Below are 16,274 nucleotides of genomic sequence, written 5' to 3'. Positions count from 1 at the left end.
AGCCTAGTGGTTAGAGCGTTGAACTAGTAGCCGGAAGGTTGCAAGATCGAATCCCTGAGCTGACAAGGTAAAAATGGGTCGCTCTGCCCCTGAACAAGGCAGTTAACCCACTGTTCCTAGGCCATCATTGAAAATAAGGTAAGATACTTTTTTGTTTTTACTAACAAAGCATTTGTGTTTAGTGAGTCTGCCAGATCAGACGCATTAGGGATGACCAGGGATGTTCTTTTGATAAGTATGTGAATTTGACCATTTTCTGTCCTGCTATGCATTTAAAATGTAAAAAGTACTTTTGGGTGTCAGGGAAAATGTATGGAGTAAAAAGTACATTATTTTCTTTAGGAATGTAGTGAAGTAAAAGTAAAAGTTGTAAAAAAATGTAAATAGTAAAGTAAAGTACAGATACCCCCAAAAACGATTTAAGTAGTACTTTAAAGTATTTTTACTTAAGTACTTTACACCACTTAAAACTGTGTATGACATAATGTTGTTACACGAAATCTCTTCTGAGATAACCCCTCTTCTAACCTTCCCCCAAGTCTCTGTGTCACGAATCCCGCCGAGGATGGTGCCTCTTCCTGTTCGGGCGGCGCTCGGCGGTCGTCGTCACCGGCCTACTAGCTGCCATCGATTCTTTTCTTTTTGTTTCTGTTAGTTTGGGCTGATTGGGTGCACCTGTTTTGAGTTTAGTTTGGTGGGTAGGCTATTTAAGGGCAGGTAGCCCGCTGGCTGTTGTGCGGGCTTGTATTCTGTTATGTTGGTGTTGGATTTGTAATGTGGATTTTGTTATTTTCTCGGAACAGTTTAGTCCGGTGTTTTTGGACTCGTCTTTTCATGCGCCCATGTGTTTTAGGGCATGATCGTTTTCCCTGTGTATTGGAAAATAAATCCACGTTCTTGAAACCTGCTCTCTGCGCTTGACTCCATCCACCCAGTACTCCTAGCAGCTCTGACACTCTGTCCTTATTTTGGGCTGCCGCTCTTAATACTTTAGCTTCACATGTTGCCCTGCAGCAGTGTCTGAGGGTGTGTATGAGTGTTGGTTCTTCTATCCTTGTGGGGACCTAAAATCCCCAAAAGTCCACCCAAGGATAGTAAAACAAGGAGAATTTGACAAAGGCTATTTTAATCTTAGGGGTTAGGTTTACAATTAGGGTTAGGGTAAGGGGTTAGTGGTTAAGTTTAGGGTTAGGATTTAGGTTTAGGGTTTGGATTAGGGTTAGGGTTAGGGTTAGGGTTAGGGTTAGGGTTAGGGTTATGGTAAGGGTAAGGGTTAGGTTTAGGTAAAGTAGGATATTGAATGGAAATGAATTTTAGGTCCCCATGAGGACAGAAGGAAATAATGTGTGTGTGTGTGTGTGTGTGTGTTTGAAAGTGGGACAGTGTTATTTGGGCAGCAGGAGGAGACACACCTGACTGTAATTACAGCAGCAGCACAGGCTATTCCTGCACTTCATCTTCTCTCTCTCTGGCTCTCTCTATATCCTCACTCACACTCTCTATATATATATCCTCCCTCTACCTCTCTTCTCTCTCTATATCCTCACTCTACCTCTCTTCACTCTCTCTGGCTCTCTCTATATCCTCACTCACTCTCTCTCTATATCCTCACTCACTCTCTCTCTATATCTTCACTCACTCTCTCTCTATATATACATCCTCACTCACTCTCGCTCTCTATATATCGTCACTCACTCTCTCTATATATATATCCTCCCTCTACCTCTCTTCTCTCTCTATATCCTCACTCTACCTCTCTTCACTCTCTCTGGCTCTCTCTATATCTTCACTCACTCTCTCTCTATATATACATCCTCACTCACTCTCTCTCTCTCTATATCCTCACTCACTCTCTCTCTATATATATCCTCACTCTACCTCTCTCCACTCTCTCTGCCTCTCTCTATGTGCTCACACTACCTCGACTCTTACTGTGAAATGAAACAATGTTTAATAGTAGTGACAACAGGACTAGAATACAAATATTGTTAAGTGGTATTAATTTTGCATTAAATATAATAAAATATAATATACCAGTAAACATGACTTATGTGGTTCTAGTGTCATGGCAGTACTGTTGTCACTGAGAGTAATGTGTGTGTGTGTGTGTGTGTGTGTGTGTGTGTGTGTGTGTGTGTGTGTGTGTGTGTGTGTGTGTGTGTGTGTGTGTGTGTGTGTGTGTGTGTGTGTGTGTGTGTGTGTGTGTGTGTGTGTGTGTGTGCGTGCGTGCTTGTGCGCATGTGCACAGAGAAAAAATAGAAATAATAGAAAAATAATAGCACAAGGAATAAATACACAATGAATAACGATAACTTGGCTATATCCACAGTGGACCAGTACCGAGTCGATGTGCATGGGTACGAGGAAATTGAGTTAGATATTTACATATAGGTAGGGATAAAATGACTAGTCAACATGATAGATAATAAACAGTAGCAGCAGCGTATGTGATGAGTCAAAAGAGTCAGTGCAAAATGGGTCAATGCAGAAGGTCCGGGTAGCTATTCGTTAACAATTTAACTAACTATTTAGAAGTCTTATGGCTTGGGTGTAGAAGCTGTTTAGGGTCCGGTTGGTTCCAGACTTAGTGCATTAGTACTGCTTGCCATGTGGTAGCAGAGAGAACAATCTGTGACTTGGGTGACTTTGCCAATTCTGAGGGCCTTCCTCTGACACCGGCTGGTATAGAGGTCCTGGATGGCGGGGAGCTCGGCACCTGTGATGTACTGGGCCGTACACACTACCCTCTGAAGCGCCTTGCGGTTGGATGCCAAGCAGATGCCATACCAAGCGGTGATGCAGCAAGTCAAGATGCTCTCAATGGTGCAGCTGTAGAATGTCTTGAGGATCTGAGGGCCCATGCCGAATCTTTTCAGCCTCCTGAGGGGGAAGAGGCATTGTTGTGCCCTCTTCACGACGGTGTTGCTGTGTGTGGACCATGATAATTCCTTAGCGATGTGGACACTGAGGAACTTGAAGCTCTCGACCAATAGAGGGTATTTAGCCCATCTTGTAGGCTCACATCACTGGACAGCTCGCGACTGGGTTTCCCTTTGTAATCCGTGATAGTTTACAAGCCCTGCCACATCCGACAAGCGTCAGAGCCAGTGTAGTAGGATTCGATCTTGGTCCTGTATGGACATTTTGCCTGTTTGATGGTTCGTCGGAGGGCGTAGCGGGATTTCTTATAAGCGTCCGGATTAGAGTCCCGCTCCTTGAAAGCGGCAGCTCTAGCTTTTAGCTCAGTGCGAATGTTGCCTGTAATCCATGGCTTCTGGTTGGGATATGTACTTACGGTCACTGTGGGGACGATGTCGTCAATGCACTTAATAATGATGCTGGTGACTGATGTGGTGTACTCCTCAATGCCATCGGATGAATCCCGGAACATATTCCAGTCTGTGCTAGTGAAATAATCCTGTAGTTTAGCATCCACTTCATCGGACCACTTCCTTATTGAGCGCGTCACTGGTACTTCCTGTTTGAGTTTTTGCTTGTAAGCAGGAATCAGGAGGAAAGAGTTATTGTCAGATTTGCCAAAGGGAGGGCGAGGAAGAGCTTTGTGTCTCTGTATGTGGAGTAAAAGGTGATGAAGAGTTTTTCCCCCTCTACTTGCACAGGTGACATGCTGGTAGAAATGAGTTCAAACGGATTTCAGTTTTCCTGCAGTAAAGTCACTGGCCATTAGGAGCGCCGCCTCCGGATGAGCATTTTCTTGTTTTCTTATGGCCCTATACAGCTTGTTGAGCATGGTCTTAGTGTGTGTGTGTGTGCGTGCCTGCTTCCATGTGTAACTGTGTGGGTGTTTTACGTCACTCACATGGCACTCGTGTCCCTCCCTCAGGTTGTATGTGAGGTCCAGCTGGATGTCTTGGACAAAGCGGCTGGTGTACTCTGGGTAGAGGTCCAGTACCTCATACAGACCACTCAGGTTGATACACTGCAGGTCACAGTAGGTTAGGGCCTTCACATCTGCATTGGTCTTTATCACCCGGTCATCTATAGACATGTTGGCCCCGATCAGGTCACCCTTACCTGGGGAGGGAGAGGGAGTGGTGGAGGTTTCAGACAGAGAGTTCTAAACATAGAAATATAATTTCTAGAATAAACAAAGCCCCCTACCATGTAATTTCTAGGGCTGTACTTCTGTGTCATGGAATGTTCTTAATACATGGCCATAAGTTAAAAACACAAAACAGAATCTGATCAGTCATAGATCATAGTTAGAATACAACATATCATATGTTTCATGTCATAAAGTGACACTATCTTTCTGTTTACTCTGCCCTCATTTTCTTGTGTGTACTGTGTTGGATGTCTGATTAGATTTGATTAGGATCTCTTTTTTGGGGGGGTTGGGGGTTGGCAGAAATGGGCAGTATTTCTGTTACATGTGTTTGAAATATGTATTAAATTTTCTTCAATTACTATTTTGTGGCCCCCTTTCACCCTGCATTGGTGTCAGAAGACTGATAGCCCTATGGTGTGATAAGAGTGCCTGCTAACTGAACTAAATACACTACAAGACCAAAAGTACGTGTTAGAAAGATAGCAGTGGTGTAAAGTACTTTTGGGGGGTATCTGTACTATACTTTACTATTTATATTTTTGGCTATTTTTATTTTTACTTCACTACATTCCAAATTTTTTATTTTATTTTTTACTCCATATATTTTCCCTGACACCCAAAATTAAATGTATTTTGACAGGAAAATTGTCCAATTCACACACTTATCAAGAGAATATCCCTAGTCATCCCTATTGCATCTGATCTGGCAGACTCACTAAACATAAATGCTTCATTTGTAGATTATGTCTGAGTGTTGGAGTGTGCCCCTGGCTATCCGTCAATAAAAAAATAAACAAATAGTTTGCTTAATATAAGGAAAATAAGGAGTTTGGATTTAAGGATTTATACTGTTACTTTTGATACTTTAGTACATTTTAGCAATTCCATTTACTTTTGATACTTAAGTATTTTTTTAAAACATACCACTTTTAGACTTTTACTCAAGTAGTATTTTACTGGGTGATGTTTACTTTTGAGTAATTTTCTATTAAGGTATCTTTACCTTTACTCAAGTATGACAATTTAGTTATTTTTCCACCACTGATAGATAGTTAGTTAGTTCGATAGTTGGGTAGTTCGATAGATAATTAGATAGATAGTTGGTTAGTTCGATAGTAAGTTACATAGATAGTTGGTTAGTTCGATAGTTGGTTAGTTGGTTAGTTCGAAAGTTGGTTAGTTCGATAGTTGGTTAGTTGGTTAGTTCGATAGATAGTTGGTTAGTTGGATAGTTGGATAGTTGGTTGGTTCGACAGTTGGGTAGTTGGTTGGTTAGTTTGATAGATAGTTGGTTAGTTTGTTAGTTCGACAGCTAGTTGGTTAGTTCGACAGATAGTTGGTCAGTTCGACAGAGTTAGTTACATAGATAGTTGGTTAGTTCGATAGTTGGTTAGTTGGTTAGTTCGAAAGTTGGTTAGTTCGATAGTTGGTTAGTTCAACAGTTGGTTAGTTTGATAGATAGTTGGTTAGTTCGACAGTTGGTTGGTTAGTTCGACAGTTGGTAGGTTAGTTTGACAGTTGGTTAGTTCAATAGTTAGTTGTTTAGTTCGACAGTTGGATAGTTGGTTAGTTCGACAGTTAGTTGGTTAGTTCGATAGTTGGTTATTTCGATAGATAGTTGGTTGGTTAGTTCGACAGTTGGTTGGTTAGTTCGACAGTTAGTTGATTAGTTCCACAGTTGGTTGGTTAGTTCCACAATTGGTTGGTTAGTTCCACAGTTGGTTAGTTCAATAGTTGGTTAGTTCAATAGTTGGTTAGTTAGTTCAATAGTTAGTTGGTTAGTTCGACAGTTGGATAGTAAGTTAGTTCAACAGTTAGTTGGTTATTTCGATAGATAGTTGGTTGGTTAGTTCGACAGTTGGCTGATTAGTTCGACAGTTAGTTGGTTAGTTCGACAGTTGGTTGGTTAGTTCGACAGTTGGTTGGTTAGTACGACAGTTGGTTAGATCGAGAGTTGGTTAGTTCAATAGTTGGTTAGTTAGTTCGACAGTTGGTTAGTTGGTTAGTTCGACAGTTAGTTGGTTAGTTCGATAGTTGGTTATTTCGATAGATAGTTGGTTGGTTAGTTCGACAGTTGGTTGGTTAGTTCGACAGTTGGATGGTTGGGTAGTTAACCAACTATTTAGTTCGATATTTGTTTAGTTTGACAGTTGGTTGGTTAGTTCGGCAGTTGGTTGGTTAGTTCGACAGTTGGTTGGTTGGTTAGTTCGATAGTTGGTTAGTTTGACAGTTGGTTGGTTAGTTCGGCAGTTGGTTGGTTAGTTCGACAGTTGGTTAGTTTGACAGTTGGTTAGTTTGACAGTTGGTTAGTTTGACAGTTGGTTAGTTTGACAGTTGGTTGGTTAGTTCGACAGTTGGTTGGTTAGTTCGACAGTTGGTTAGTTTGACAGTTGGTTGGTTAGTTCGACAGTAGGTTAGTTTGACAGTTGGTTGGTTAATTCGATAGATGGTTATTTGATAGTTAGTTGGTTAGATAGATAGTTGGATAGATAGATAGTTGGTTATTTGGTTAGTTAGTTCGATAGTTGGTTAGTTCGATAGTTGGTTAGATAGATAGTTGGTTAGTTGGTTAGTTTGGTAGTTAGTTCGATAGTTGGTTAGATAGATAGTTGGTTAGTTGGTTAGTTTGGTAGTTAGTTCGATAGTAGGTTAGTTCCATAGTTGGTTAGTTCAATAGATACAGTGTATTCAGAAAGTATTCAGATCCCTTCCCTTTTTCCACATAGATAATTAGATAGATAGTTGGTTAGTTCGATAGTAAGTTACATAGATAGTTGGTTAGTTCGATAGTAAGTTACATAGATAGTTGGTTAGTTGGTTAGTTCAATAGTTACTTGGTTAGTTCGAAAGTTGGTTAGTTCGATAGTTGGTTAGTTCGATAGATAGTTGGTTAGTTCGATAGTTGGATAGTTGGTTGGTTCGACAGTAGGTTAGTTTGACAGTTAGTTGGTTTGTTAGACAGTTAGTTGGTTAGCTCGACAGTTGGTTAGTTCGACAGTTGGTTAGTTGGATAGTTGATTAGTTCGATAGTTAGTTACATAGATAGTTGGTTTGTTGGATAGTTGGTTAGTTGGATAGTTGGTTAGTTCGACAGTTAGTTGGTTAGTTTGACAGTTGTTGGTTAGTTCGACAGTTGGTTAGTTCGACAGTTGGTTAGTTCGACAGTTAGTTAGTCCGACAGTTGGTTAGTTCGACAGTTGGTTGGTTAGTTAGACAGTTGGTAGTTGGTTAGTTCGATAGTTGGTTAGATTGATAGTTAGTTACATAGATAGTTGGTTAGTTGATCTAGTTCAACAGTTGGTTGGTTAGTTCAACAGTTGGTTGGTTAGTTCAACAGTTGGTTGGTTAGTTCGACAGTTGGTTAGTTAGTTCGACAGTTTGTTAGTTTGACAGTTGGTTAGTTCGAAATGTGGTTAGTTTAACAGTTCGTTAGTTCAATAGTTGGTTAGTTAGTTCGATAGTTAGTTGGTTAGTTCGACAGTTGGTTAGTTGGTTCGTTCGATAGTTGGTTACATAGATAGTTGGTTAGTTCGATAGTTGGATAGTTGGTTAGTTTGACAGTTAGTTGGTTAGTTGGTTAGTTCGATAGTTGGCTAGTTCTACAATTGGTTGGTTAGTTAGACAGTTGGTTAGTTGGTTAGTTTGATAGTTGTTTAGTTCGATAGTTAGTTACATAGATAGTCGTTTAGTTGGATAGTTGGATAGTTGGTTAGTTCGACAGTTAGTTGGTTAGTTCGATAGTTGGTTGGTTCGATAGATAGTTGGTTAGTTGGTTAGTTCAATAGTTGGTTAGTTGGTTAGTTCAATAGTTGGATAGTTCGATAGATAGTTGGTTAGTTTGACAGTTGGTTGGTTTGTTGGATAGTTGGTTAGTTGGTTAGTTAGTTACATAGTTAGTTGGTTAGTTGGATATATAGTTAGTTATTTCAACAGTTAGTTAGTTCGACAGTTAGTTGGTTAATTCGGTAGTTGGTTATTTCGATAGATAGTTGGTTAGTTCGACAGTTGGTTGGTTAGGTTGACTGTTGGTTAGTTCTACAGTTGGTTGGTTAGTTCGATAGTTGGTGGTTAGTTTGACAGTTGGTTAGTTCAACAGTTGGTTGGTTAGTTCGATAGTTGGTTAGTTGGTTAGTTCGAAAGTTGGTTAGTTCGATAGTTGGTTAGTTCGATAGATAGATAGTTGGTTAGTTCAATAGTTGGTTAGTTCGATAGATAGATAGTCAGTTAGTTCAACAGTTGGTTGGTTAGTTTGACGGTTGGTTAGTTTGACAGTTGGTTAGTTCGACAGTTGGTTGGTTAGTTCGATAGTTGGTTAGTTCGATAGATAGTTGGTTAGTTCAATAGTTAGTTACATAGATAGTTGGTTTGTTCGATAGTTGGATAGTTTGTTAGTTCGACAGTTAGTTGGTTAGTTTGATAGTTGGTTAGTTCGATAGATAGTTGGTTAGTTGGTTAGTTCGACAGTTAGTTGGTTAGTTTGACAGTTGGTTGGTTAGTTCCACAGTTGGTTGGTTAGTTCGACAGTTGGTTAGTTAGTTTGACAGTTGGTTAGTTCGACAGTTGGTTAGTTCGACAGTTGGTTAGTTCAATAGTTGGTTAGTTCAACAGTTGGTTAGTTGGCTAGTTCGACAGTTGGTTAGTTGGTTAGTTTGATAGTTGGTTAGTTTGATAGTTAGTTACATGGATAGTTGGTTAGTTCGATAGTTGGTTAGTTCGATAGATAGTTGGTTGGTTAGTTCGACAGTTGGTTAGTTTGACAGTTGGTTGGTTAGTTAGTTCGACAGTTGATTAGTTAGTTTGATAGTTGGTTAGTTCGATAGTTAGTTGGTTAGTTCGATAGTTAGTTGGTTAGTTCGATAGTTTGATAGTTAATTCGACAGTTGGTTAGTTCGATAGTTGGTTAGTTTGGTAGTTAGTTCGATAGTTGGTTAGTTTGATAGTAGGTTAGTTCCATAGTTGGTTAGTTCAATAGATAAAGTGTATTCGGAAAGTATTCAGATCCCTTCCCTTTTTCCACATTTGTGACCGGTTTCAGGAAACTTTTCCACATTTGTGACCGGTTTCAGGAAACTAGGCGTATGTCTCGGGTTACCACTTCATAGGAGAGCTGTTATTAAAATGCTTTTTTGGCAGAAATGCCTTCTCTAACATAAAAACTTTCATGTGCCTTAATAACAAACTTGTATGCAATCTGCAAATATGAATAAAATTGTTAAAGTACGAGCCAAGTTTGTTTAGCCAAAGGAAAAAAAGGCAGCAACCTTCCCGCTAGCCATGATTGGCTGAGATAATGAGTGGGCTGGACATGCCGAGGGATGAGTTTGGATTGCTCTGCCATATAGCACGCTTCTGTCTATTTGAGCTGGTTAGTATGTCTAGGTAATCCTGTCTAATGCTGCTCTTCAAAAATCTATTCTGTATTACAACTGCATAAGTTTTGTTCTCCAATTTCTGGTTTTTGAAATCAGTTGAATTTGAGTATGATAGATAAAGAGATGGAGAAAACACCTGTCTACAAATTACATCTTCAAACTGAGGGCAACCATGGCATCCGACAGGAGACGCATCCAACCATGAATGATGTATACGGGTAAGATAGTCTAGCTAGCTACATTCAGATATTACACGTTTCTAATTTTGACAGAAAGAGCCATTTGCTTAGCTAGCTATAGCCTAATGTTAGCTAGCTAACATTGAACCTGGTTGGTTAATTACCTGCAGATTCATGCAGGGTAGTAACGTCATGAGTTGGGATTATGCTTCATTGTTTACCTAGCTAGCTAGCTACAGGTCTTAACAAAAGACTTCACTATGCAAGTAACCATTTCGGGTGCATTCATAATTCAGTCTGGCAATCTACTTCGATTTCAGAGCACTCTCATCTGAGTGTGCCAGAGAGCGCAGAATAACTGATGAATTTGAATATGGCCGGTGTCAGTAAACGTCGGCAAAAAAGCGTAATAAATTATTTTTGCCAGCAGCAGAGCTGCTAGGGTAAGTAAAATGGTCAGAGTGGGGTGTTCTCTCATTATGTTTCTGGAAGTAGCTAGCAAGCTAGCCAATGTTAGCCAGTTAGCTTGGGTGCTTGATTGCCGTTGTGAGGTCAGAACGTTCGGATCAACCCTACTCATTGGCCAGAGCGTCCAGTGTGCGCCCTGAACTTGAAACGCTCTGAATTTACTAATGGACAATCTGACAGCACAGTTGCAGTCACCAATGGTCTGGATAACATAACTGCCTAACCAACTCTGTTAGGGCGAGTAAATGTTCAGTGAGCTGTTCTCTCTCACTTAGATGTCTGGAAGTAGCTAGCAAGTTAGCTTGGGTGCTTGACTGCTGTTGTTAGTACATTCGGATTAACCCTTAAAGAGATGGGTGGGGCTAAAGCTTAAGAGGGTGTGAACGATGCTGAATGGGTGTAGATAAAGAAGGGCTCTCCAATAGTAGTACCAAAACATCCAAAGGCCATTTTCTCAAAAGGGAGTTTACAAGTTTATCAACTTTCAAAGCAAAATTACTAATGCAGTCAGACGTCTTTGTCGCCGTCTTGTCGTGTCCCTTGTATATATATTTTTATATATTTTTTCTTCGCATATGTTTTTTATATTTTTCTAAACCTCAACTTCAAAATACTCTCCTGCAACCCGCCTCACCCAATGTGGTGCGGATCTGCTTTTTCTATAGTATTTTTCTTTACTTCTGAACTGGAACCCCAACAGAAGCTAGCCAGCTAACTAGCTACTGCCCGAGGGGGTCCTTCAACTGGCTACTACATCGCAACGTCCCCTCATCTGCTAGCCTGCTAGCTGCCTAGAGCATATCGAACTGTTAGCTGAATAGGTCCATCGGCCAATTTCTTGGGCCACTATAACTATTTTGCCAATTGGACTGGACACCTTTACTACACGGAACCCTACTAATCCATCCCGACTGGACTACCGACGTAACAGCACGAGGAGGCTATAACAGACTTCTTCCATCGCGACGTCCCTCTAAGGCCCTTCTGCTAGCTTGCTAGCCCCGGCCCGCTAGCTGTCTGAATCGCCGTGTCTCCAGCCAGCCTAACTACTCACTGGACTCCTATGATCACTCGGCTACGCATACCTATCCCTAATGTCAATATGCCTTGTCCATTGCTGTTCTGGTTAGTGATTATTGTCTTATTTCACTGTAGAGCCTCTGCCCTGCTCAATATGCCTTAGCTAACCCTTTAGTTCCACCTCCCACACATGCGGTGATGTCACCTGGTTTAAATGATGTTTCTAGATACAATATCTCTCTCATCATCACTCACAATGCCTAGGTTTACCTCCACTGTATTCACATCCTACCATACCTTTGTGTAACGGTTTTTGTCGTCTGAAGAACAGGAATCGGACCAAAGCGCAACGTGGTAAGTGTTCATGCTTTTTATTTCAACTGAACACTAAATAACAAAATAACAAAGTGAATGAACGAAACCGAAACAGTCCTGTCAGGTGCAGAAACACAAAACAGAAAACAACCCACAAAAACCATGTGTCAAAAAGCTACCTAAGTATGGTTCTCAATCAGAGACAACGATAGACAGCTGCCTCTGATTGAGAACCACACCCGGCCAAACACAGAGAAATACAAAACATAGAAAATTAACATAGAATGCCCACCCAAATCACACCCTGACCAAACCAAAATAGAGACATAAAAAGCTCTCTACGGTAAGGGCGTGACACCTTTGTCTGTACATGATGTCTTGAATCTATTCTATCGCTCCCAGAAACCTGCTCCTTTTACTCTCTGTTCTGAACGTACTAGACGACCAGTTCGTATAGCCTTTAGCCGTACCCTTATCCTACTCCTTCTCTGTTCCTCTGGTAATGTAGAGGTTAATCCAGGCCCTGCAGTGCCTAGCTCCACTTCCATTCCCCAGGCGCTCTCATTTGTTGCCTTCTGTAACAGTAAAAGCCTTGGTTTCATGCATGTTAACTTCTTGTCAATATGGGGGCGCTGTTTCCACTTTGGAAAAAATCGTGCCCAAATTAAACTGCCTCGTACTCTATTCTAGATCGTACAATATGCATATTATTATTACTATTGGATAGAAAACACTCTCAAGTTTCTAAAACTGTTTGAATTATATCTGTGAGTAAAACAGAACTCATTTGGCAGCAAACTTCCAGACAGGAAGTGACAAGTCTGAAAACGATGCTCTGTTCCAGGGCCTGCCTATTCAATTGCTTAATATTTATGGATTTGCATGCACTGCATACGCCTTCCACTAGATGTCAACAGGCAGTGGAAGGTGGAATGGGGTGTCTAGCTTGATCTGAGGTCGAACAAGAGCTCTTGGAATGACGTGACCAGAATTTCCTTTCTCTACCTAGGCGCGGGAAGGACATCAACATAGGCTTCTGAAAAGCGTTCGGTATACACGGTGGATGTCTCCGGCTCTGATTTTATTTGATAGATGTGATAAAAACATCATAAAGTCGTTTTTTTCAACCGAGTTGTATCAGTTTATTCAACGTTTATTGCGACTTTTGGAATTTTCCTTTCTTTGCGTCAGGAGAAGATGGGCATGTTCGCGCCACATGGCTAGCTAAGGTTGCTAATTCGACAGGAGAGAAGGACATTCTAAAACCAAACAACGATTTATTCTGGACAAAGGACTCCTTGTACAAGATTCTGATGCAAGCTCAGCAAAAGTAGGAACAATTTATGTTATTTCGTATTTCTGTGGAAAATGTTGAGTCCTATTTTCCGCCCTTTTTGCGGGCGCTGTCTCGCTATAACGTAAGCTGTTTGTTATGGTAAAGTTATTTTTAAAAATCTAACACGGCGGTTGCATTAAGAACTAGTGTATCTTTCATTTGCTGTCCAACATGTATTTTTTAGTAAAGTTTATGATGAGTTCTTTGGTCAGATTAGGTGAGTGTCCAAAATATCTCCGGACAATTGGTGAATCGATGCTACATATTCACAATGTATAACCACGGTTTGCAGCTCAAAATATGCACATTTTCGAACAAAACATAAGTGTATTGTATAACCTGATGTTATAGGACTGTCATCTGATGAAGTTGGTCAAGGTTAGTGATTCATTTTATATATTTTCCTGGTTTTTGCGATCGCTACCTTTTGCTGCTGATAAATGCATTTGTGTGTTTGGCTATTGTGGTAAGCTAATATAATGCTATATTGTGTTTTCGCTGTAAAACACTTAAAAAATCTGAAATATTGGCTGGATTCACAAGATGTTTGTCTTTCATTTGCTGTACACCATGTATTTTTCATAAATGTTTTATGATGAGTATTTAGATATTTCACGTTGGTCTCTGTAATTGTTCTAGCTGCTTCGGTGCTATTTGTGATTGTATCTGCAATGTAAAACTATGATTTATACCTGAAATACCTGAGCTGGTGTAACAGAGTCAGGTTTGTAGGCCTCCTTGCTCGCACACGCTTTTTCAGTTCTGCCCACACATTTTCTATAGGCTTGAGGTCAGGGCTCCAATACCTTGACTTTGTTGTCCTTAAGCCATTTTGCCACAACTTTGGAACTATGCTTGGGGTCATTGTCCATTTGGAAGACCCATTTGCGACCAAGCTTTAACTTCCTGACTGATGTCTTGAGATGTTGCTTCAATATATCCACATCATTTCCCTTCCTCATGATAACATCTATTTTGTGAAGTGCACCAGTCCCTCCTGCAGCAAAGCACCCCCACAACATGATGCTGCAATCCCCGTGCATCACGGTTGGGATGGTGTTCTTCGGCTTGCAAGCATCCCCCCTTTTTCCTCCAAACATAACGATGGTCATTATGGCCAAACAGTTCTATTTTTGCTTCATCAGACCAGAGGACATTTCTCCAAAAAGTACTACCTTTGTCCCCATGTGCAGTTGCAAACCGTAATCTGGCTTTTTTAATGGCGGTTTTGGAGCAGTGGCTTCTTCCTTGCTGAGCAGCCTTTCAGGTTATGTCGATATAGGACTCGTTTTACTGTAGATATAGATACTTTTGTACCTGTTTCCTCCAGCATCTTCACAAGGTCCTTTGCTGTTGTTCTGGGATTGATTTGCACTTTTTGCACCAAAGTACGTTCATCTCTAGGAGACAGAACTCATCTCCTTCGTGAGCGGTATGACGGCTTCGTGGTCCCATGGTGTTTATACTTGCGTACTATTGTTTGTACAGATGAACGTGGTACCACCAGGCGTTTGGAAATTGCTCCCAAGGATGAACCAGACTTGTGGAGGTCTACAATCATTTTTCTGAGGTCTTGGCTGATTTCTTTTGATGTTCCCATGATGTCAAGCAAAGAGGCACTGGGTTTGAAGGTAGGCCTTGAAATACATCCACAGGTACACCTCCAATTGACTCAAATTATGTCAATTAGCCTATCAAAAGCTTCTAAAGCCATGACATAATTTTCTGGAAATTTCCAAGCTGTTTTAAGGCACAGTCAACGTAGTTTATGTAAACTTCTGACCCACTGGAATTGTGATACAGTGAAATAATCTGTCTGTAAACAATTGTTGGAAAAATTACTTGTGTCATGCACAAAGTAGATGTCCTAACCGACTTGCCAAAACTATAGTATGTTAACAAGAAATTTGTGGAGTGGTTGAAAAATGAATTTTAATGACTCCAACCTAAGTGTATGTAAACTTCTGACTTCAACTGTACTTACAATACATTTCTGTATTTTAAAATAGAAAATACATGTATTTTAAATTAAATAAATGTCAAAATACAACTATTTTGTAGTTTTGATATATTGATCTTTATGGTATTTTGTAAATGTATTTTTTCCCCATCCCTGGATGCTAGGGGGTTGGGGGGTACTGATAGTAAACAGTGACTGCTCTAATTCCCTCTCTCTCCTCTCCTCTATTCACTCCTACCTACCTGATCTCTCTCCTCTCCTCTATTCACTCCTACCTACCTGATCTCTCTCCTCTCCTCTCCTCTTCACTCCTACCCACCTGATCTCTCTCCTCTCCTCTATTCACTCCTACCTACCTGATCACTCTCCTCTCCTCTTCACTCCTACCTACCTGATCTCTCTCCTCTATTCACTCCTACCTACCTGATCCCTCTCTCCTCTTCTCTATTCACTCCTACCTACCTGATCTCTCTCCTCTTCTCTCCTCTTCACTCCTACCTACCTGATCTCTCTCCTCTCCTCTCCTCTATTCACTCCTACCTACCTGATCCCTCTCTCCTCTTCTCTATTCACTCCTACCTACCTGATCTCTCTCCTCTATTCACTCCTACCTACCTGATCCCTCTCTCCTCTTCTCTATTCACTCCTACCTACCTGATCTCTCTCCTCTTCTCTCCTCTTCCCTCCTACCTACCTGATCTCTCCTCTCCTCTCCTCTCCTCTCCTCTCCTCTCCTCTCCTCTCCTCTCCTCTCCTCTCCTCTCCTCTCCCCTCCTCTCCTCTCCTCTCCTCTCCTCTCCTCTCCTCTCCTCTCCTCTCCTCTCCTCTCCTCTTCACCCCTCTCCTACCTGATCTCTCTCCTCTCCTCTCCTCTCCTCTCCTCTCCTCTCCTCTCCTCTCCTCTCCTCTCCTCTCCTCTCCTCTCCTCTCCTCTCCTCTATTCACTCCTACCTACCTGATCCCTCTCTCCTCTTCTCTATTCACTCCTACCTACCTGATCTCTCTCCTCTTCCCTCCTACCTACCTGATCTCTCCTCTCCTCTCCTCTCCTTTCCTCTCCTCTCCTCTCCTCTCCTCTCCTCTCCTCTCCTCTCCTCTCCTCTCCTCTCCTCTCCTCTCCTCTCCTCTCCTCTCCTCTCCTCTCTTCTCCTCTCCTCTTCACCCCTACCTACCTGATCTCTCTCCTCTCCTCTCCTCTCCTCTCCTCTCCTCTCCTCTCCTCTCCTCTCCTCTCCTCTCCTCTCCTCTCCTCTATTCACTCCTACCTACCTGATCCCTCTCTCATCTTCTCTATTCACTCCTACCTACCTGATCTCTCTCCTCTCCTCTATTCACTCCTACATCCCTCACTCCCTCTCTTTCTCATTTTTTCTAATTTCCTTTCCTCTCCTCTATCTATTCCTCCTCTTTCTTATATTGTTTTGGCTGTGAGAAGGTTTGTAAGGAGTTGGCGTGACTCTTTAGAGAGCTTTCACTGTTCCCAGACACTCAATGTCAGGCTGACCTTCTGCACAGTCAGCAGGAGAGCTCTGAAAGGGAGTGTTGTCCCTGTCCA

General features: G+C 41.4%; 1 protein-coding gene across 1 annotated transcript in view; it reads right to left on the bottom strand.

Moving 5' to 3' along the window:
* Positions 1-16,274, bottom strand: part of LOC139559243 (voltage-gated delayed rectifier potassium channel KCNH8-like) — a 127,379-nt gene that overhangs the window by 16,601 nt on the left and 94,504 nt on the right. The window contains exon 11 of the mRNA XM_071375047.1: positions 3,821-4,035. Coding sequence (XP_071231148.1) covers positions 3,821-4,035 — 215 coding nt within the window. The remainder of the gene's footprint in view (positions 1-3,820; positions 4,036-16,274) is intronic.

Source organism: Salvelinus alpinus, chromosome 29, assembly GCF_045679555.1.
Source record: "Salvelinus alpinus chromosome 29, SLU_Salpinus.1, whole genome shotgun sequence".
Classification (NCBI taxonomy): Eukaryota; Metazoa; Chordata; class Actinopteri; order Salmoniformes; family Salmonidae; genus Salvelinus; species Salvelinus alpinus.
This window is presented reverse-complemented; position numbering and strand designations above follow the sequence as displayed.